The following is a 23737-nucleotide window of genomic DNA, read 5'->3' as shown; positions in this document are numbered from 1 at the left end:
GTACATCGGTATAGCACTATAATCATGCTTCTCCCCAGAGTTGATCACCTGTGGTTGATTATTAATTGTGGGTGGGTGGTTTGTCATGCCATGAGGTTCTTGATTAATGCGAACTGGATTGGTAAGTAGTGAGCATTTTGGTTTCAAAAGTGCAGAAGTTAGTGTTGTGCAGTATAATTTATATTTTTACATTGCTAACATTAAGGAAGATTCCTCCCCCCCATTTGTAAAGATAAAGTGGGTTTTAAATCTTTGTGTTTAAATGTGCAGGTTGTTGAAAATCTGTGGTTTCTGTTGGGGGGAGCTCTCTAACAACTGCTTCACTCCTGCAGCTCGAAGGGTTGTAATCTTTTTTTTTTGTTCTCCAGAGAACAACTTGTATTGTGCTTTGGTCTTGCTCCAGTGTGCAGGCTGAGTGTTTCAGAAAGCTAGAGATTCTGGGCAGACTCTCTAGCATTCGAAACATTTCCACCCACATTCAGGTACCACGTAGTTGGACTTCATATGCCAGCAGTGTAAAGTTAAAGGTTCATCAGCACCTACTGGTTGGGCAAGCACAAGTGGGAGGTGCTGTCTCTACAGCATCTCTCATTTCTTTTCAGGTTACTGGTCATCATAGGAAAAGGTATCTTCAGGACATATGGAATGCGTGTTCTGTTTGATGTCAAAAGTACTTCCCCTTTCCTTTGCTACTCCGTTTCAGAGTAACGTTTATTTCGTGTAAAAGTTGTGTTGTGATTCTTGCAATGTTTTGAAATGGATTCTTTCCACACAGTTGTTCAGATTTTTTGGTGGTGTTTTTTTTTTTTTTCCTTTGCCAAACACAAAGAATTGATTAGAGGACTTGCACCTAACATTGTTCAGGAGTGTGTTAAACATAATTTCAATATTTGTTCTGCAGAGGCCTTCACCACGAAGAAGTAACAGCCCCGACAAATTTAAACGTCCCACTCCTCCTCCTTCTCCAAACACGCAGACCCCAGTGCAGCCACCTCCGCCACCACCTCCACCACCTGTGCAACCTACGGTCCAGTCCGCAGCATCGCAGTCAGCCACTTTTCAACATTCAGTGCATCCCTCCTCTCAGCCTTAGTGCATGTGCTCAGCAGTCTGTATGTCAGAAGCGGACTCATAACATGGAGCAGTTTACTAAAAGCCAAAGGCTTACTTGGCATATTTGGATTTGACTTATTTGCACTGAGGTTATATAGGCTTCACTGTTAATTGTGTTGTAAACGTTTGTATAAAATGCAGCCAGTGTTGTGGGTCTACAACACTAACTTAACAAAGTTTTCCATCAGTGTTTACTTGAACTACATGTATGTCCATTCTCTGGCTGGAACATTTGCTACTCTGTTTGGTAATACGGCATTATGTCGTTTTGCTTGGCTCCAAAGCTTCATTTTCCTGGCTTTTAGGTTTGTAAAATTAAAGGAATACCTTTTTATATTTTTTCATGACAATTTGCAGAAAATTAAAGGCATGATGAGCTATATGATAAATTCTGAAATATTACAGTGTTTACCAAGCTTATGGAAAATCAGCACTACGTTTCAGTCATTTGAAATAACAGCTTCTAGTGCAAAAGTGAGTCAGACACCCTAATCAGTGCCCAAGACACATACTCTATTGTATTACGTAGTAAATAAGCTTAATTCAGCACACAGGACACATCCATACTTCTCCTGTTTAAAAGCACCTCAAACGTGTGGTACAGTCTGAATTTTACAGTGAGGGAACTGGCTTTTTGGAGTCTGTGGAATGTACAATTCGTGGACCTTAAGATTTGATGATTTCGCTTGACATTTATGTTAACCTGTAAGCTGCCCATACTGTGTGATCTGTCACAATTAACTCCGGTAAGTGTGGTCCTGCCCACAGGTTACCTATAGCGGATTAAAATGTGCTCTTTGATTTTTTTTTTGCTGCAGAAGGCAATGTGATTGTAGAGAACAGCTGATGATAATTTTTTTTCTTGTTAAAATATATTAATTGTGATTCCCCTGAAGCAAAGTTTGAACAGGTATTCTAAATGTTCAAAAGTCTGTTAGAAAATAAGATATAAGATGAGCATATAGGAATATATTGGTGTAACAGCCAAAATGTTGTATTGCTTGGTAGAAACAGAGTACAAGAAAGTAGCACAACATGGCACTAATGAATGCTTATTTAGCAGCCTAAGCCGGTACAATGTATAAAGAAATGTATTCTGAATACATTCTTTCCATTCACTTAGCACAAATAAATTGGTTTCACTTTGCAGTGGAACAAAGTGTCACTTCTTGATATTGACATCTTAGTTACATTTTTCCTGAGGTTCCTGTCGAGTACTGAGGATTATATATTATTGATGATTTTAAGTGGTTTACCTCATATATATGGATATGTGGGCCATGGAAAATGACAAGAGAATGTTTATTTTATGAGAATATGTATTGGCTATAATCAGAGCAGAACATGAGTAATTTATCTTTTGTTTACAAAAGTTTGTTTGACATGCCTAATGCTTTATTAAGGACATTTTTAAGAAGGAAGTACAGCTTTCTGGTAGTGTACTAACACTTGTACATATATTCTCATGTTTACTGCTCATCTGTTCAGTAAGAAATGCAAACTGAAAATCTTTATAAAATTAGTGCTCTAAATCAAAATAGTAAGTTAAAATAACGTTGTAAAAGGTTCCGCTTAAGGCAAAACTAGAATTTCTTCACTGTAGCTATGTAGTTTCAGCTCTGAGAGAATTTAGAGACATGTATATATAGTCTATTACACTTCTTAAACCAGTATGGGATCAAGTGCATTATCAAATTACATTAGTTACGGTAGTGACTCTCCAATCAAGTGATTCTCAAGATTGTGGCAGACCTAAAATTTGACCAGTGCTTCCGTCTGAAAATAATTGACCGTAGCAGATGCTCACCTTTTCATAGAGGAAACTCAGCTGTGAGCATTGTAATTAAACAGAGCTCCTGAATCAGTGGTAGGATTGCATGTGAGAAAATTACAGGCAGTCAGGGGTGGGACTAAGGTCAAGATAGGATTGGTTTAGTTTGACACTTGTCCTTTTGTAAACATAAGATGATGAAAAAAATATATTCTAAGTAGGATTCCAGCTCAAGTATACTGCTATTTGAAATGGTGCCCTCCTTTCTGAAGTGCTTTGAGATTCTTGGACGTACGGCTCTACAGAGTGTGAGCTCATAGTGGTGGTAGTATAAATGCAGAGGCGGGGGGAGGGGGAAAAGCCTTTGACAGTGTTGTTTTAAGATCTTAAAATGAAAAATTGCCTAGAATAATATTCCAAAACTGAATTTGTGTAACCCAAGTTCAGCTACTGTTATAAAGTGTCTTAGTGAACTCTCCTTACTGTTCCAGTGGGACTGTTACTAGAGGAAAGTAAAGAACTGACAAATGTGTACTAAATCTTGAAAGTGTAACAAGGCGCTAAATTGGCCTTACCTAACTAAGAACGTTGAACAAATATTTGCTTGCAATCAGAAGTGTTAAATTCTATTTGTAGACTTTTTGAATAAGATGAGAAATTGTGCACAACCATCTCCTAATAAATGTAAATGGATTTTCAGTTTTCCTTGTGAATTATAGTCATGAATTATGATTCCGCAGCTGTGATTTTATCAGATCTCCTATGGACTGGAGAAACTCACTTGACAGTGAGGTCCAGCTTACTATGAGGGCTTAAGTGCTTGGCTGCTTTATCTCAGAAGCACCTGGGTGGGTGTCTGTTGTCCTTTTCATTACTAATGCCTGTCAACTGCACACTGCATCATCACTAGTTGTGTAAGGCCACAGGAGCAATTTTTAGCTGTGGTGAGCATTTTGTGAGTGTACCCCTTTACAGCTGAAGGTTTGGGGGAAAAAAAAATGTATCTTTTAGCTGTTTCAGCAGTGCTTTCCTCTCTGACAATCAAGCAGCTGACTTTTTACATTTTCTCTCAAGGGATCTGGCTTGGACACTGGAATGCAGCTGATACTCTGTAGAGCATCAAGAGTTTATTTTATCCACAATTTGTTCCAGAGGAGTTCTTGGGAAGAAGAAGTGGGACTGTTCAGAGAGAGTCTTCCAGCTAACAGCCAGATAAGATTGTTTTAATTACATGTACTCCTCTGAGAGCATATTCCCAAGGGCAGAAAGGACTATCAGAGTTTTTCGAGAAAGTGTCAGTGCTTTTCTGTTGGCAGTCACTGTACTGGAGCTGAACAGAACAGGATTCCTTTCCTGTTAAGATGTTCGCATTCAGGAATCCATCTGCCTGGATGGAATCCCTGTGCTCTTCAGCTGAATGAAAAATGCGGTCTTGGGAGCAATGAAAACAAGCAAGCTTCCTGGGATCTGTGCAAGTTGCACTGCTGACAGGAGACAATATAGACTCCGTATATTTTGTTAAATAAATGGAAACTGATCACAGAGACAAACAAGAGCCTTGAATACTTTGTCAATCAAAGAACATAGTTTGTCATCCTCATTATTGATTATTGCTTACTAAGAGGAGGCATCCAGGGACCTTGTTTAAGTCTTGTAGTGCTTTTTCTAATCCTAATGCTTAGTTTTACAAGCAGTATGAGTTCTAATACTGTTCAACTCCTTTTGATGTTTCCTTTTTGTTTCAGTCATGGCAGTCTATTTCTTTTTTGATCCTTGGGAGTCTACAGAGCATGGACTATGCAGAGCATATTTCTCCAGTTCAAGCCATCTCATAAGAAACCAGAAGGTTTATGAGTGTAAGCTATAAAATTATAATACATGCATATGTTACAACAACCTCCTTGAGGGGAAAGATCTGTCCTCTTGAAGAGAGAGGAAACAGAGCCCCTAATTACCAAATGGACTGTATGCATAGAGACAATCTGGTTTCCTCAGTTCCCTGAGGAGCTGAATTCCTCTCCCAGCCCTTTTTGGATTCGGACTAGAGTTCTTAATCTTTTAATTTTTTTTAAATTCCACATCTCACTGTAATAAGTACTCAGGATATCCTTCATATTCCTTTTGGCTAATAACCACTAGTCCCAGTACAAATAGAGGTTAAGAGTCATTGCCACTTTGTGGACCGGAGGAAGTCACTGAATATGCCAGACCGTGGCCTTTGCGATGCAGTTTTAGTCCAAGTGGGAGTGTGTGCTCATAATATGATTTTTTTTTTTAAGCAGCTGTTGCTGTTTTTGCATTAGTAGTGTGCCCTGAAGAGGAGATAAAACTATGGAGTTTGGCGCTGCATTAACAGACAGCTGCTACATTAGGGAGAATAGTGCTTGTTCCTATTCAACTGATTAGACTCCAAAGAAAAGTACTACCTCATCTTTAGGTTAGGATGATGTGGCTGCAGGGTCAGAAGAAGTGTCGTAGCTGTGCTAGGTTTTGTTCTACATGTATTACCTGGATAGGAGTCTTTCCTCACTGGAACTGGGCTCTGGAGGTTATAAAGCTTTTGTAGAGGAGGAGCAGGGAGTTAGGACAGATGGTTGAGGGTTGAGTTTGAGAAAACTGTGTGTCCCTGTAGTAAATTGCTGCTCAGAGTACTCTTTGGCTAGGCCTGGGAATTGCCTGTACTAGAACTACAATTTTTTTCTATGTGGTTTCCTTTCAAAAAGTGCTGTGTTGCAGTTCTTTAAGTTCCTGGCATTGGTATCTAATTAAAAAACAAAAAAAGCAATTCCCCTTTCCACAGAAATATTGGAAGTAGTCTTCTACATGCAAAGGCGGGTTTTCTCACGATATAAATTAATACTGTATCTATAAACAAAGGTGTTTTATTCTAGTGGTAAAACCTAAGCTGTCCAAGGCACTTTAGTTTGTGATTGCTGACTTTTGTTTTGGCAGGTGTTTCAGATGAAATCTAAGCCTCCTGTGGAGGAAGAAAAAAATCACCTGACAGCTGTAGACTGTCCCTTTCCTGCAGAAATACAGCAATTTCCTCAAATGCAAGTAAAAATGGAACAAGCATCCTTGAGCTTTTCTGAAGCTTATATTTAATTTCAGTACCTTGATGATTGCTCTTGTGTATTTAGAGAATCTACGAAGCCTCATTATAGGTTGGTTGGGTGTCTAGCTGGTTATTCCTATGTTTTCCTGATCCTAGTGAAGGAAGCCTGTTCAAATTCGGATCAAATTTATAAATCCACTGGTTAACAACAACAGTCAAAGTGCAGATTTGTTGAGCATGAATCCAAGTGATGACTTTAAAAGCATTACACTGTGTTGGTGTGAATTGGAGCTTACCGTTGAAAGAACCTCAGATACAAAGAAGTTTTTCGAGCAGGTTACATTTTATTCCTGTATTAGCTGTATTACTGCTTTGTTGTATATCTCAAGGTGTTTACATATATTTGTAATTGTTATGATGTGTCTGTAATCAAGCTCATCTGTGCCTTCATGCAGACTTCCAATAAACACTTGATTTTTTTTGTATTTGCTTGTATGGAAGACTATGGGGTGGATGTATATTTCCTTCTATCTGTCAGCCTGTCATCACTGGGAAAAAGAGCAAGAAAATGACTGCTAGGAATCAGAGAAAGATATGTGCTTGTCTTTATTTTTGCTGTCTTTGATTCTAGTTGGGCCATTTCTGGTATTTTCACTTAAATGGCTGAGTGGGAAATCTAGGGATTATCCTGTTTGCATAGGAGATGCTCCTTGCTTTGGATTAGGTGAATATTCAAAGTATAATCATGCATGCTTGACTCCATCAGTTTTAATTCTATCTTGGAAGAATGTTGCTGTGTTTCTTGAGCTATTATTGTGGGAAAATTCCAGAGTATCTTTCTCCCCCTGAATTAAACATGTATGTTTAACCTTTTACAGCTGCCTTTCAGGGAGAGTTCAGGCTTTTTTTGCCACAGCAAGAACTGCAGTATCTTTTGGTCTTAGTAGGCCTGCTTACCTTGAGGGTACTCTCTGATGTTTGGGGGATAGGAGAACAACAGAGTTCCATCTTTTTTCTGTTTTTTCTAAGCTCATAGGGACAGAGATGTGTATTTGTACAGAGTTATAGGAAAACTCATCTTAGGTGTTTTGAGTCAAAAGCAGTATACAGCAGTACAGCTACTTTTCTAATCTGATATTAAGCATGAGATGAAGAGAAGGGGAAAAAAATGTTTCGTTGCCTGTGTTAAGGGGTGTGCTGTATATTTTTGTAGTTCAGAAGAGTGCTTTTGCTATTTTTTTTTTTTTGTAGTAGTAAAGGTTATGGTATCTGGTGGTCTACTTCAGCTTGTCTTGTTTTTCTTGTAATCAAACCTAATTACAGTTAAGTAGTTCTACTATTGATGGATTCAGTCATTTTCTAATGGAGATCTGTCGTAAGCATCCACCATGATTTCTGCTGTTTTGTCGTCTTATTAAAACATTAATCAATTATTATATTTCATAATCAATATTAAAGTATTAACCAATTTGATTTTATGGTTATCTTTGTTAATTGTAGTGAGTGCTGTCTTGATACTGGGACATCATATTAACTATCTTTGGATAGAAACAGAGAGGAGAAAAGCAAGCGTAGTGTACTATAACTGCAGTGTTATAGTTGAATTGTAAACTTTATATTTACAGTTGAATTTTAAACTTTAGATGCCTAAAGATGATGGTATGCATTTGTGAAAATTCTGTGCATACTTTGTTGTGTCATCCCTTGTGAAATCTTGTTTTGTCCCCTTTTTATTGTATGCATTCATTCATTAGCTTAGCACAGAGCTCACCTGTGTGGCATACTCAACAGCTTTTCTAAGTATTATTTGCTCTGTCTGGCTGTATTGCCAAGTTTCTGGGCTTAGATCTTGAAGTCTCAGTAGCGCTTACCTATGCTTGTCCTGTATTCAGTGTCTGAGTCTTGCTGAACTCATTGGTTGAATCCACTTGTCTGTCTTGTTCAGCTGCCACTCAGGCATATCTGTGTGACGGCATGCTCTGCTTTTGTCAGCACAGGCCTCTGCATGCAATATAAAGCATGCTATTCCATTTTGACCAGTAAAATCCCTGTATTATGATGGCTGCAAGTTCTTGGGCACCAGGCCATGGAAGTACTTCAGTGAATGCTAATCTAGCTGATCCATGTTACTCTCTGTTCCTAAACACATGCAGTATTTCTTAAAATCCCTTTATTCTCTCTCCACTGGTGCAAATGTTGAGCAATCAGTAGTTCTGCCTGTCTCCTTGTGAGTACCCTGCCTGACACTGACACAGCCAGTGGGTCTGTGAACTGGATGAATGAGCTCTGTTGATGCTATCTGTCTTCATGCATGTTGTTTTTCTCTCTGACATTTGTCTGAACAGAAATGAGATGCTTGAATACTTTCAGAAGACCAGATGAAAAGGAAAAGATGATGCATGTGATTGGTTTAATTTCAGGCTGCCTTGTCCAGGTGATCTCCCCTTTAGATGGTTCTTTTGTATTTCTTCTCATGCTTGTACGCCTTTGTGAAGGAAATCAAGTTCCCAGCATTGCAGGAGTTAACTTAGAAACTCTGGTAAACTGCTGAGAGCAGGAGAAAGAATGATGCATTGCAAGCAAGCAATTTTAATAAGCCTAATCCTTCCTGTATGTAAAGGTGCTGGCTTGGATATCAATCTGTTTCATGTGCTTCTGAGGCCATTCCATGCCTTTCAAGGTATACGGTATATCGTTCAGCCCAGAAGCAACAAGAGGTTGAAGTCAGTCCTGCATTTTCCAGATGGAGACTGAAGGTACGTATAAAGACCATTAGTTCACTTGAATGCAGAAAACACTAAATACAAGTATTGGGGAGACTGAGATGGGAACCTTGCTTTTGAGCCTCAGGGCTCTTCATGAATATCAGCTATGGCTTTTCTCTACTCCTGCCTGGGGAGAAGTCTCTTCATGCTAACCAGTGAACTGGTGGTGATGCCTGCTGTGACAAACTTGTTTTCCTTTGGGTGATATAGAGCAAGAGTTGGAGTATTTACAATGAAGAATAAAAAGTGGAAGCCAGATATGGCTTGTGTTTGCAGAGTGGGCAAGATTAGTTCCAAATTCTTTACATTAGTGAAAATGCTGTACAGTATGCCCTGTATTTTTTTCTCTTAAGGCTTGAACAAAATGTGGCATGTGAATTTAATGAAATCAGAACAGTGATCTGTGGGAATCTCAGGTATCTGTTGTGTGACTATCTCCATCCTTCCTAACAAGGAGGGAAATACTGATGTCTAGTGGGACTGATTTAAACTTCACAGCATGAATGCTTTTCTTTGTCATACTAGAGATGAGTTGGAGAAATTACAGGAACCTCATAGAACATCTGGGTGTAGCCAGCTGTGTTCAAGGATCACAATATGGTAGAGAGCACTTTCATAGCTTGAGATCCCCTTTATAATACGTTACATGGAGTTTTATTTTGCCCCGTCACAGTGTGGAATGTATTTTTGGGGCTGAACTTCAGGAGTACACCACTCCTGCCTCCTTTCTTCCTCAGTCCCTATAGTCACACTCTGGCTTTTCTCCTGTAACTGAAGGCTTGTTCAATCCAGTGTGAAAAAGCAGTGTTGTGAACTGGGCTCTTGCCATTCTGGATCTGAGTGCATTTTGACAGTTAGTGCTGAATGAAACAGGTTGTAACTCCATAGTGAATCTTAACACTGTCTTGGCTGTCAACAGCAAAAAATAAATGGAGACAAGGTCAATAATGAGTACTTTATCTTTCTGCCTGGAGATGGAAATTTAAGATCTGCTGTGACCTGTCTTTTTTTCATGCTTCCTAAAAATCATCCTAATTTTTCTCTGGCTCTTCAACACATGCGATCTACCTTTGCTTATTTTCTAGCAAGGGAAAGAAGGAAGGTTAGTAATATGAAGTAATTTTGCAGTTCAGCTGAGATTGGTACCTGGATTTCTTTGGGATATGCAGATTTGCTAATCTGCATCACCAAATAAGGCAAATTGTTTTGGATCACTTGCCTGTGAATTTTTGCAGTCTTTGTGATATGAAAAGGGTTGGATGGTTACTTCTATTTTTTTTTTTTTTTTTTTAAATAACTGCCCTCTAGGTGTTGTTATTCCCCTTTCTGTATACCTGCCTGCGCTGGGACAGTTGCACCATGCTTCGTTACCCCAAGGTAGACTGATGTCCTCAGCACCTTCTGAGCCTTCAGGTGTCTCGTGCCCCAAGGGGTGGATCCAAAGCTGCGGAGGCTGTTGGGAGAGCAGTGTAAGAGAGCCTTCCTCCACCCTTGTAGCTAAGTGCGGAATAAGGTGGAAACTGGAATGTGCAGGAAGCACAGGCTGACGTCGCTTTACAGCTCTCGGCTCCGCAAACAAGTGTGCTGTTAGCCCACCAGGTTGGGTACTGTAAGGGTTGGAGCCCCCCCTTTCCCCCCCCCGCCCCGGTTATCGGCAGCTTTCTGGCTCTGCAGAACCTGAAACAGCAGGAAGTTGCAGCTTGAAGGCCAGCTCGGCAGCCCTTTCCTGCGGGCTGTGCTCCGCCGCGCTCTGCCACAGCACAGTCTTGCCTGATTATCCTAAAATCTAAGAACAAACCAAAATACCATAATGACCAAAGAAAGCACCTGTTGATTTGAAAACGGCATTGGACCCAATCCTATATCTAAAACTGTGTCTCATACAGATGTGTGACACTGATAAGTGACTGGAGGAGGATGTTAGAATGTCGTGCTGCCATGATGAGCAGAAGGAGAATAGATGGACCTGGTTGAAAGGGAAGAGTGGTATTTGAGGCTAATAAAGGGGCAGAGAGAAAATAGGACAGGTATATAAATATCTTTTGACTAGCCTTTTCCTCTCTGCCTAGCTAGGACTACAAAAACGACTCTCTACTGGCTGTGAACAGCCCTAAGCTGAATAACAGTAATTGTTTCTCTTATGCAGCAGTGCTGGCACCACAAAGTGTCAAAGGAAACTCCAGTTAGATCAGAGAACTGAGAGCTGGAGGAACTTCGGAGAGACTTACTTGCTGGAAAGCTGGGAGCAGACAGGAGAGTAGAGGGCAGTGCCAGACGGAGAACTGTAGAAGTACTTACCGGTAGGGAAGGGGAGGGAAGGAGCCCTGTGGGAGTTGCTGGGATGGTCAATTACCCCAAAGGACTGAAAGCTCTTGGAAGTGGCGGTACGGGAGCCAGGACATCATTTTTGAGATGTTAAAGGCTGCATGTGACCCTTAGCAATGAAGCACCCTTCTTTACCTGAAATAGGTTATAATTTATATATCAGTGTATACTTCAGCAAATGGGGGAAGAAAAGATTGGCAGTGAGTTTTGGGGTTACTCTCCTGCTGTTGCATGTCTTGTAGATCTAGATCTACCTCTTGAACTAATCTATCAATTACCTAGGCCCCAATGTAAGTAAAATATACAGCACAGCCTTGGCAGTAGAGAAACTGAAGTACCTAAATATGATCAAATCCATAGCTGCAGTGTTACATATTGGCAAAATCTTAATTTTCACAGAAACCATAGCTAGAAATGAGTTTCTGTGGATGGGTGATTAAAATGATTAAGGCTTTTAAACTTAATGCACTCTTGTGTTGCTGTTGCTTGTCAGGACATATTTCTGTATAATTTTAAAATCATCTATTCACTTTTCCTGCACAGAGGTTTTTGCAGCAGATTTAGTGAACTGTAACTGTCATAAGTTTTATTTAAATTTATTTTCCTGGGTTTTCTTTCCAAAACAAGTGTTAGCCATGACAACATACTAAGGAATTAAGCCTGTTAAAACTTACTGCATTCCTCACGCTATTAAGGAACTCTAGGATTAGTCTGGCTGTTGTCTTGAGTGTTTAATTAAGGACGATTTTAATGCTGTTAGTTCCTGAAGATAATGAAGGGTTTTCAAGTTAACTGTTTCATATTGTGAAAAGTCATTAAGTTTCTTTAAAAAACTTCTGTGTAGACTAAAGCATATCCTACTATTAAGTGTATATATACTGACTCTGTGTAACTGAAATTAAGATCTGAATTAAGAGGGGAACCTATCTTTTTAGCTGAAACACCCCAAGAACTTTGCAGAGATGCTCTGGGAATGCTGTGCCCTTGTTCCAGCAGTCTCCCTGATTTAAGGGATGATGTATTGCAAGAACAATTTGTGTGAGTCAAGATTGCATGATAAAGCTTTGACTTTTATTTTATGGTATATTTTAGGAATTCACCTAGCTGAAATGATGGCCCTTTGCACTAAAATTCATGTTAACTATATTTTCAGCCCAAATCTTACCTAGAGTCTTGGGAAAACATGGTCTCTTGACAGCAATAACCCTGCTGAACTTGTCTGGAGCATAATGATTTTTTTTCTTTTTCTGGAGAGAGGTGTTACTAGGGAAATCTCCGTGCATGTGCAAACGTGGTTAGAAATATCATTAATGTCCTGCCAGTTTTACCACCTATCTTAGCTCTACCCATCTGCCTGATCTGTAAGAGAAAGGCAAAAACAAACCCATTTTGGATTGACTACTATAGCACATTTTTAGCACTGCCAGCGTGCAAGCTGGAGACCAGCGTGGAGACTGCTTGCGGTAGGCTCTCATTTCAGAGTTAAACTGGTTCAGGCTTGTTCCTATCTTTGCATGCAAAGGGTCCGAGGGGAGAGACATACGGAAGGAAAATGGAAAGAAAAACATGAAGGAAATAATTGGCTTCTGTGAACACCATCTCCCACGTCTATCGAGAGCAAGAACCCCTGAAGGGTTTTTACACTTTGAACTTTTAACATTCAGCATGGACCACTGTTTCCAGGGCAGGACTGTCAGGCAAGGAAAGAAAGACTTTGTTTCTGTTCTGGTGTTTAACAGCTTAACTTAACCACCCTCCATTTTACAGAATGTTGATTTGAATAATGAAACAAATCATTATGAGCAATACATGAAAACAGTTCAGATGTGCCAGGGGAATAACAAGGGCAAAGAGGGCACAACGTGAACAGAATACTTGCCTTTGCATTGCCCAATAACTGAGTGAGGGGGAAACCCAGCTTGCTTTCTAACAGGAAATGGACCAGATTTCAGTACTTTTGTTAGAGTTAAATAGCTTGTTTTTTCCAAATACTTTCACTTTACTCAGTCTTTACAGAACTCCGTTCTTTTGAATTATTTGGAATATTCTGATTCTGAAACTTTTTCTCAGTTTCAGGTTTCTGTTAAACGTAAGAAGGTATCTCCATTTTCCCATGTTACCTCTTTGAAGAAAACTATAAAAGTAAGCTAGTTTCTTTCCCAAAGAATCCTAATGTTTAATTGATCGGAGTCAGGATGCCTCATGATAGTAATAAAATTTGCTCAAAATTTGCTAAAGATTTACTAGGTCAAGCCATTAAATGTTGAATAAACTATACACTGTTAGAACTGATTGTGACTGAGATAGTCTTTCAGGCTACAAAATTCACGTCTTGAATAGTTTATACTGGCACAAGCAGCCAAAATTGTAGCCTGGTATTTTTGTGTGTGTGTGTGTGCGGTATAATGAAAATATATTTAAACCTCTTGCCTTCATTGTTCAGTTTGGGTGTTTGGTTTTTTTTTTTTGTTTTGGTTTGGGTTTTTTTGGTTAACGTGCTGCCAGGTTTATTTGCCTGCTGCTTGCTTCTCTTGCAAATCTCTTGCAAATCTCTTTGGTCCATACTGCATTTTAGCAATCTCCTATAATTGCTGGGGCAGCTTTCCTTTACCACTGCAGAACTATATTTTAGTTTTTTCTTTAATGATACGAATGTCCTGTAATTTACAGATTATAATGAACCTGCCAAGCTTAGCTGTCATGCTATAGTAGTCTCATCTGCTGCTTGACAGTACAACTTCCATATTCTCACATGCTTTTCAGTTATTTCCTGTCTTCCAAATTCCTGTTTTTAAAACTGTTCTGGGAAGAAGAATTTGTAATGGTTTGCTTTTTTTACAGCACTGCCACTTGCGTTTATGAATTGCCACCTGATCTTATTTAAAATATATTAATGCAAGGAATCTTTTAAGATGTAATTCAGCAAACATCAATGAACCTTTGATCAGTTCCCCAAAATACTTGGATTTGTTGAGGGCTAAAATTGGCTCTTACTTAGATATTGTGGGTCAGCTGTTATTCTTGTTCACACTGATGAAATAACTAAAGTGAGGTTGTTTTGGACTTAGACAAGCAGAAATGAGAACTGAGTTTGGTTGCAAATTCCAAATGGATGAGTGGGCTTCGAAATTAGCTTTGATGTCCTCTACACCTTCCTGAAAATTTTACAGTGGTTTCTAAACTGAACGCTTCCTCCAAGCCTCAGATCTCAGAGTTCAATGAAAGGCACAGCAACGTTATTCCCGCAGGGGCAAAAGAAGCCAGGGCGCTGTTTTCTCGGCATTTATGCCCTAATATTAAAGTTGCCCACATGATGCTCAGGCTTCACTTTCTTCCTCCACAACAAATCCCCCAAAATAGAGCAGACAATAAAAGCCTGGTGTCAGGCTTTCCCATCCGAGTTGGCCTAAGGCTGAGGTGGGGGGAAGTCTCGGCAAAGAGCAAGGATTCAGCAAAGACTTTTTTGTTTATTTTCCCCTCCCAAGTGCTCTGCTCAGAGGCAGGGTTCCTGGCTGTGCCTGTTGTGTTTCCAGAGCAGTTACATAATTACTGCAGGACTTCAAAGATAGGTTAAGGGAAGCCATTAAGGATGTTTTCCATCTCTGGACTGGAGAAACTTAAGGTGGTTTGTCAGTCTACCCTAAAGCAGAAAACTTCCCTTTAAGGAAAATAATTATTTTCTGCAAATGCAGCTTTAATTCACTGTTGACCTATTCAAATTTAAAATTCATCTCTCTTTACCTGTTTTACTTCAACTCTTTTAACTAGGGTAAATCTGCTCTAAGATTATTCTCCTTAGTGGTGGATATATAAAATAATATTTAAAAAAAAAATTTCTGCAAATTGAAGCAATGGCATTTTCTGTGAAGACCTTGGCCCTGTATTTAAGATGCTGTCTAGTTGTATACAAAGTCTGTGCCAATTGGCCTCTTGGGTAAATTATAGAGACTTCTTTTAATGACTTTATGGGGGTGGGGGAAAAACAGCAACGAAGAGGAAAATGGAAAAGGAAATTCATGTATCAGTTCGCACACCTGTTAACTGTATAGGAATGCTTTGTGTGTTAAAAATAAATTCCAAGCCTGTGTAGAGATATTTAAAACAAACTTTCTCCAATGTCTCAACTATTTCCAAAATACAAAAATAAGTATAGCCAAATAAGGATAGCTTTTTTTGTGTCAAATGAACACTTTTTTCTTTGACTCTCAAATCCTTTTAATATCCTTGCAGATATTATGCCTCTTCTGAGGGACTTCTCATTACCTAAAACTAAGCCACATGAATCAATGGAGAAATAACCTTTCTCTGAGGCAAGACTCCTCCCTAACAGTAGAGAAGAATCCGAAGAGCTCACTCCAAGCCCAGCCTACCCCAACTTAAACTGCACCCCACTGCAGAACCTTGGCTTGGCCCTCAGGCTCATGTCATAGTCATGGGTCTAACTTGTGCAATCCCACAGTTCAAGGTAGGACTGCTTCCTTCTTTCAGGAAGCATTCTAGATTCCTGCTGAAAGTGGTCGTTCTTTGTCTTTAATACATGATTTTGCTTTGGGAGGGGAGGAATCTTCTCCAAAGCCTTGTGAATTCAAGGTAGAGGCTTCACTCTGTATCTTAGATGTGAGACGTGGTCTAAATTCTAACTGTCCAGGCAAAAGCTTTTCAGGTTTTAATAGCTATTGTAAGGGGCAAGAGGATCAAAGCAATCTCTAGCCAGAAACTCTCCAAATAGATTTAGACTGGATGTGAACGTGCTACAAGATCTCCGAGGTAGACCTGTTTATGCCTACTAGAGTGTACTTCAGTGTTCTCCAGTGACATTGTCTGAATGCCATCTACATTAATCACTTGGAGCTCTATTTATGTATGTAATAGCATTGGATTTTCTAAATTGAGGTCAGTGAGCTGGTGGTTTAGCCTCTCTCTCCTGATCTCACTGTCAAGGTGGGATTGCCTAGTCTGAAACACACTGGTAGACAATTTGCTGTTTGATGCCTTGCTCGTATGCATCATGTGCGGACTGTTTCATCCACTGTTTCTGAGCCCAGAAATTATGTAGGTTAAAGGAAACCGATGCACAATAGATGCACTCTGCACTTTATATCCTTAGAGGGGGGTGTTCTCTTGTGCCTCACTCATACGTATCTTTTCGGCCTGTCGTACCAGTAAGTCTTATGAGCATCCCTTGTGAAATAAGGGTAACACCAACCGTCCAAAACTCGAGTGCTATAAAGAAACTTTCTCTGCCTTGTTCAAAAGTGAATGAATGTTTCTAAACATTGACAGCAGTTATGGAGAGCTGATCATCATCTGAATTATTATGGCACTCCCATGTGATTCTAGCTGCTGCTAACAGTAAGCATCTGATGCCTGATTTGTAGTGGGCAGCAGGTGCTCTGTAAGACTGTTAAGATGCCCTAGCCTGGCCATGTTGTGTAAGGAGCGTTATTTGTGACAGGTGTCAGGAGTCTTCCTCAAGTGGGAAAAAGCCACAGACAATGGCAATGGAAAGTAAACAAAACCCTGATGCTCACAGAATGATAGAGGATTGCTGTAGGGCTTTGGACAGGACTTGCTATGTGGACATGTTGCATTGGAAGTGTCATTTGCAGGGCTGAGAAGAAGAAACCTTCCTCGGCCTGTTTTCAGGACAGGGATGAGTATGTAACATGCATATATTCTACTGACCATTTGGCTTTCTAATTTTTCTAGTTGTTCCACTACTTGCTGTAATGATTACTGGACAAGTTGGAATACTCCACTTCAAAGTAGATTGTAAAGGTTTCAAAGATAGATCTTCTTACATAATTTAGTTGGTAGATGATGTACGTCAGAGATGAAAGTACCTCTAGGTTCTGCTATTACGCTGAGGTTTGGAACCATCCCAGATGCTGACCCTGCACAACTCTGACTCCGGGTCAGCACAAGAGCACAGCACTGGCAGATCTTGGGCTGCTAGCCTACTGAAATACAGCGTCCTGATCCTTTCAGCTGGCAATCTTTGCCATATACTCTTTAAGTAGCAAAGCCCAAAATCCCAATAAAGTTTAACACAGGTACAGTTATATATTTATGTCTGGTTTACAGGGAAGTTACAGAGGAGTCCCAGAGTTGTTTCAGTGAAGACATACTTTTTTGTATTTGTTCTTTTTTGGTAAGGAAGCTCAAATGATCAGTAAACAGACAATGGTTTCCAATTCTCTTTACAGTCACTGGGGGGATGATTCACATAAACTTGCAGAGAGTATCACATTGCAGTGGCAGAACACACCGGATATGTTTACATTGTAGTTGTCAGAGCGAGTACATTTTGAGCTAATTTATTGATGGTAAATTGTCCAAGCTCTTTGCAGATGCAGTAAGATTACCAGTACTTGAGACAGACAGTTTCAGTATAGCACAGTATTCATGCTGCAGAATACAAGGATTGATGATTCGGAGGCAGAGCAAGCATTAACAAGTGGAGGACAGGAGTGAGCAGGAAACCATGGTACAGATGCCAGAATTTGAGTGGCAGAGCAATGACCCACACCTGCCCAACGCAGGCTGTTTTCTGCCTTGTCGCACATGCAGAAGCTCAAGGAACATGTCTGCGCAGCCCGTTTGCCTGTCCTTTGCAAACCATGGTGAGTTGAAGAGCTGGGCCTGAAAGCTACAGCCCCTTGGTGAGCCTGCTTCTCATCTTGAGAGCTTAGATGACAAAGGTGTGATGCCAACAGGAGGAGGTAAGCTTTTCTTGGTTAATGTTCCTTTTTGGATGCAAAAACCCACTTACAAACTATTTCTTCAGGAATCAGTTATGATTGAGAGTTATCGTGCGCCTGAGTGTGAATGTAAAGCCTGCTTGCCATTGCTGAGTAACTCAGCGTGTGTCTGCACTAAGTGCAGACTAAGAGCGTTTGCAGTGGACAAATCTATATTTAGACAAGCCCTGGTGGCAGCTTAACATAGGCTTAAAATAAACCTCTTCCATTGTGGAATCTTCCTTTCCTTTTTTCCTGTCACTAAATGAGTTTGTCTTGGCAGTACAAAATTAAAGTACATAGGCTTTTTGGGACACTTTACAGACATTTGGAGATAAATGGTGAACTGCTTTAGCATGTGCTGTATCGCCAACAGATCGATACATAAGCATAACTACAAAAATGCAGTGTAATTTGGAATTGCAGTCTCAGCCTGTGAAGACCCAAGACTAGGCTAAGGGCAGTACTGGAAATAAGGCTACATCTTAACTGGCAGAACTGCATTATACAGAAAAAAATTGACAACATTTGCATTGAAATGAGATTGCACTGAGATGAATTTAGGCTGCTGGCTGTTTCATACTGCTAATATTAGCCTCTCCATTTCATTGACAGAAAATAAATGCCTTCCTCAGTATTTTAATGTAGTTAAATAAGTGAGGGAAAAGCTAACTCAACTCTATTAAATAAACTTAATACTCAAGCAAGATGAGAAGTGCATGCCTGTACTCTGCAGAGTCTCACAGGAATGCATTATGCTACTTCCTGCCCTGATAGATGTGTGCCATTAAACTTCAGTATTCTCTGCTGGCAAGAAATAGATGAATTGTCAGCGGGGAATAAGCAAACACCGCTTCTGAGGAGCTGTCTCCAGTATTCATGCTCTACCTGGTGACTACCTCAACAAAAATACTTGCCTTCGATATGCTGAGATTGTCATGTTTTTGCTCTGGAGCTGAAGTCATCTACTTGGCCTGTGTTTGCAAAGGCTATTTTACATAGTCTTTACAAAGACTAAAAGCTATACACCGGAGGGAAACTGAGGATTTCTAGAGCATCTGACTGACACAGTATTGTACGATCCAAGTCCCACTGGAAAATCAGCAGGCGTGTGATGTGGTTGGTAACAGCCCTCTCCATGTCGTGCTCAACAGGCAGAAGCTGGAGATAGTTCTGTGTAACAAATGAGTCATTATTTTCTTAAAGGATGTTCTTTAATGCATTTTTGCCACCTCATCATGCCCTCTGCCACAGCTCTGATTACTGCAGCTGTCACCCAGGAGTTTGTAGCATGGGACTAGAGGGGACATTCTGGTACTTGCTTTGTTCTAGTTCATGCTGCTCTTCAGCAATAGTTCATGCTGCTCTTCAGCAATACTAAGGATCCAGTTCTCTATTTGCTGTCCATCCACTGCTGAAAGTAAAAATGTGTTTAACCAATTTGCATCATATTCTTTAATAAAGATTGTTATGCTAGCCTTTTAAGGCATGAAGCTAATACAAAATAAAACTTAGAAAAGGGATCGGATATTCCTGATTAAAAACGGAAAAGCAGAGGTAGTATAAACCAGTCTGCCTCCCTCTAGTTAAGCAAGCACTTTGTGCCCTATATACAATTGCTCAGAAAGAGGTGCGACATCTAGAAAGGAGAAAGATATTTTATTAAGTTAGTTATTTTCTGCAAAAGTGATTTGATTATGTATTGTGATTTTTCTAATATGCTGGTATTTTCACTGACATCTAGTTGTCTAATGTAGCCATACATGCTTGTATATACAAGATTCGCTCCTATATGAGATGACTCTGACCCTTGCCTTTCTTCTGTAAGGAATCTTCTTCTGATCTGTAAAGAAAATTGAATCTTTTCCCTGAAACAATGAGAGCATTCTGAGCTATCCTAGTATAATATGCACCATCTTAACTGGGTTTTAGCTTTACTGTGAGGGACACTTAACAAGATCAATGCTAGGGAAGATGGGGTTGAACAACAGAAAATTTGTATCTCAGTAAAAATAACACTTGTGGTCTGTACTGCCATTGATCTTGGTGAATTTATGGCAAACCTAGAGGTCATGAGAGACCTATGCCATAATAAAAATGTACTACTTTATATTCCCTGAAAGTGGATGCTCTAGAAAAATGGAACTGATAAATTTCTTTGCTTGGACATGCAGCACTAATTTTATTTCTATTTCACACTCTTAGCAGATGCGCTTCATGCTGCCAGCACTTATTTGTCATTTCATGTGCACTATTGTATTTTAGTTGAAGTGATTATGATGTGATTTTTAAAATAGCCTTAAATTATTGTGATTTTTCCTTAATGTTCTAATACATATACCATCATTATTTAGCAAACCCAAATAGTTCCTTTGTCAGTTTAGAGAATGCATATATATCCAGCAGATTCAGAAGATTACATTCTGTAAAAATTATCATAGTTCCCTAGTTTGTTACAACAAACTTTTACTAAGCAAGTTTACTTCTGAAATCTTCAAAAAACATTCCTTGCAGCTACATTAGTTGATTGTGTTGCATAGCAAGAGTATTTAAGTGAGAAGCAAGATAAAATTACTTTTCTTAGATAACTTTTTCCTGTAATCTTTCCATGTCCTCATGACCTGTATGAGTAGTGTAAGAACAAGCTTGTGTTTGTTCTTATGGGTAGTGTAGGGGTAGTGTAACAAACGGTTACAGTCATGTAACAGTAAAAAAAGAGATTATAGAGTATAATTTTTCAACCTAAATGACTGCTACATTTCTTTTGTTACAAGTTTTGCAGAAGGTTTGCATGTGACGTTTATTTTGCACATATATATGGAGTTGAAGACTAACATAGAAAACTGGTTTACAAGTCAGCATTTGGAAGTACGCAGCTGAAGAGTTTGCCAGGCGGTGGTTAGACTGGTGATACAGTTCATCTGAACACCTACTTCAGATCTTGCCCATGTTATGGGACCTCTTCAGAAGACTGGTGTGGACGCATTGCATATTGGCAGTGACAGACAGACTGGGTGGGGGGAGGCAGTTCTGCTGGTAAATCTGCATCTCCCCAAACAAAGTAGGCTAAGTTCCCTGTCAGCATAGCTGTGACGACACCAGGGGGTTTGTAGGACTTTATTGGCATCTTGGGGGAAATCTGTGTTCTTTGCAGCTTAAGCAATCTTATTCCCTTTCGCACAAATCTGAGAGAAGGTATGATGACCCTGCTTAACGTGGTCAAACAGCACTTGACAAGCCTCACTCTTTCTGCCTCTCACATGAAGGGTTAAATTATAACTACTGAAGTATTGCCTTTTAAGGCTGCTGAAGACAAATGAGTGTCCTTTAGACTCTGTAAGTGCACAGGTATTTAATACATCTGCTTAAATTAAACTCTAGTCAAATTACTGATTGCTTTCCTCACCTTTTTTCCCCTTCAATCATTAATGGACATTTTGCACAAGCAAGTTAACAAAACACCTAAGACGACAATGAACTTTAGACATATTAGCTTGGCCCTTTCATTCCAGAGTCTCTCCTCCTATGTAGATTGTGTAAAGACTGCAAATGTACAAAAGGATGCTTCCCAATTTGGACCACAGGTTACAGGACAGTAGTTGATCAAATATTTGGAATTGGTTTATGTTTTGAGATTTTCCTCCATTGCAGATTATGTACCTTCTTTTTAAAAAAACCAAACAAACAACAAAACCAGAACAAAAACCCAAACAAACAAAAACCCCCAAACACCCACCCCACCCCACTGCCCCTTTACCCAGGGTGATAATTCCTTTTTGTTCAGTTTTGGGGTGTTCGGCACACCAGCTGCGTTCCTTGCCAGGAAGGACCCCTTCCAGCATGGCTGTATGAATACCCTCTAAATTTCCTCTCTCTGCCCTTAGGAGCTGCTGCTGCTGCTGCTGCACTGTCTGCAGAGTAGAGAACATTTCTAGATCATCTGTATGCTGATACAGCTGTTAGTGACGTAGAACTACACATCCTGCAACCGTGGCTTACCAAAAATAAGGTAACTTTTTAACTAGGTGCTGCTCTCATCCCTGGCCATGCTATGTGAGTACCTTTATCCTTTGGATTCTTAAATCCCGGAGGCTGGGGGAGGGTGGGGTTTATAGGCATTATTCAATGTTTTACTTCGTTTTTTATTTAAAGTGAGGATTTAAGCATTCTTCTGGTGATGTGTGGGACAAAAGTGTGATTATGAAAGATGCGGCTATGGCACCATTGTAATTCACTTGCTTTTGAAGGCCCTGTCAGAAGGGTTTCTGAAGTGAAGAAATGGGAAGATTAATCAGCGATTTGAAATCTAAGCCAAATGGCAGTTGCCAAAATACTGTAGGCCAAGTGAGCAGAAACCTAGAGTTGGAGGGAGCTGCGTTGCTTGTTATGAAACCAAGGACAAAGGAGACGTGGAGGAGGGACTCTTTCCTCTAGCCTTCTGTTTCTGTGGCTTGTTTTCACAGGTCTGTCTGTTGTCAGCAAGGTTGCCCTCTCAGGATTATGGTATGCACTTTACTGGCATGTTCATATGAAAAGCAGAGTTAATTAAAAGCGGAGGACTTGTCATCAGGAGGGCATCCAGAGAAGATAAAGCAAAGCAATTAAGATCAATATGTATTCATTTAAAGTGCATTTTTATTCTCAAGTGGGGTTTCTCATTCAGGTCCAAAGCTGCCTGTGATCTAAAGTCGGTTTGCATCTGACTAGGACCGCTTCCTCTGCATAAAGATCTGGTGTATTTCAGTGTACACTGTAACTGATATGCCTTAACTCTTCTGAATGTTCCTGTACAGATAAACCATTATGAACTCCAAGCTTCTTGTGTACAGTAGTCTAATGACTACGTGTGAATACATGAATATTCTTCTTCACCATTTTTTCAGGTGCTCATAACCAATTTTGCTAGAGTGAAATGTCCTGTGCTTAATTTTAGCCCACAACATTCGTTTTTAAGCTTCTGTAGAATTCAAAAAGCAAAACACTTATATCAAGCACTGTAATGGGAACTGGAGCTTTATATGCACTTGCATGCAAAAAGGTTTTGTTGTATTTATTACTTTTGTATTGAAGTATAGGAAACAGCACATCTTGAACGGTTGTTTCAGAATTGTTATTTTCCAGCCATCTCTTGTGTGGCTATGGAAAGATTTCAGTTAGCCTTTCGATTTCAGCCTGTGTCCTGGAGCCCAAGAAATGATGAAAGTAAACAGAGGCTGTTTACTATCTGGGCAGCTGTCTTCAGTCATTTGTTTCGGCAACCCAGTGCACATGTGTTCCCAAAGTGCTGTGCTCTCCCAAAGGAATCTCTGCCAGTACCAAGCTAGCCTTGCTTTTCCCAATATCTAAAGCAGTATCTCTTGATGGAGTTTAAGCCCACTCACCTCTTTTAGTTGTCTAATGTGTATGCAGAACAATTAATTCCTTTCTCTTTGCAGTAACTTCTTAGAGTTCTTGAAGAATGTTATTATGTTTCCCCTCTGCCTTCTCTCTAGGTTAAACGCCATTTATTTCAGTTCTCCCTGGACCAATTTTCTAGAGCTCTGAGAGTTCCTGTTATCTCTCTCTTCCCCCCTCCTTCAGTTGGCTGCCCTTTTTGACACGAGATACCCAAAATTGAACTGTATGCCAGCTGAGGCCTTTTCACTTCAGAGATGTCTTAGAAGTGAGTCTTGAGTTTGTATCATTCTTCTGTCAGTCCGTCCAGCAGCAAGTATTAATTTTAATATTTACCTGAACACTGTGAGGTAGATCTAGGTGCTTTAAAAGATACTTGAAGTTCATGAGCCTTTGTAAGTCTTGCACGGAGGAGTAAATCTGGACTGCGGGTCTGAAAGGGAAGTTATGCCATACCTGTAGGAACTGCGCAGGCTATAAACATCTGAGATTGCTTCAGAATGTCAGCTCTGGGAATATTTCAGCTCTCCGAATTTCACTCAACTCTGGGAATGTTTGTGTTTCCACCTGCAGT

General features: G+C 39.9%; 1 protein-coding gene across 1 annotated transcript in view; it reads left to right on the top strand.

Annotated features, from left to right (window-relative positions):
• CCDC6 (coiled-coil domain containing 6) overlaps positions 1-4209 on the top strand; it is a 52574-nt gene extending 48365 nt beyond the window's left edge. The window contains exon 9 of the mRNA XM_050898890.1: positions 902-4209. Coding sequence (XP_050754847.1) covers positions 902-1093 — 192 coding nt within the window. The 3' untranslated portion in view covers positions 1094-4209. The remainder of the gene's footprint in view (positions 1-901) is intronic.
• The last annotated feature ends 19528 nt before the right edge of the window (positions 4210-23737 follow it).

Source organism: Gymnogyps californianus, chromosome 6, assembly GCF_018139145.2.
Source record: "Gymnogyps californianus isolate 813 chromosome 6, ASM1813914v2, whole genome shotgun sequence".
Classification (NCBI taxonomy): Eukaryota; Metazoa; Chordata; class Aves; order Accipitriformes; family Cathartidae; genus Gymnogyps; species Gymnogyps californianus.
This window is presented reverse-complemented; position numbering and strand designations above follow the sequence as displayed.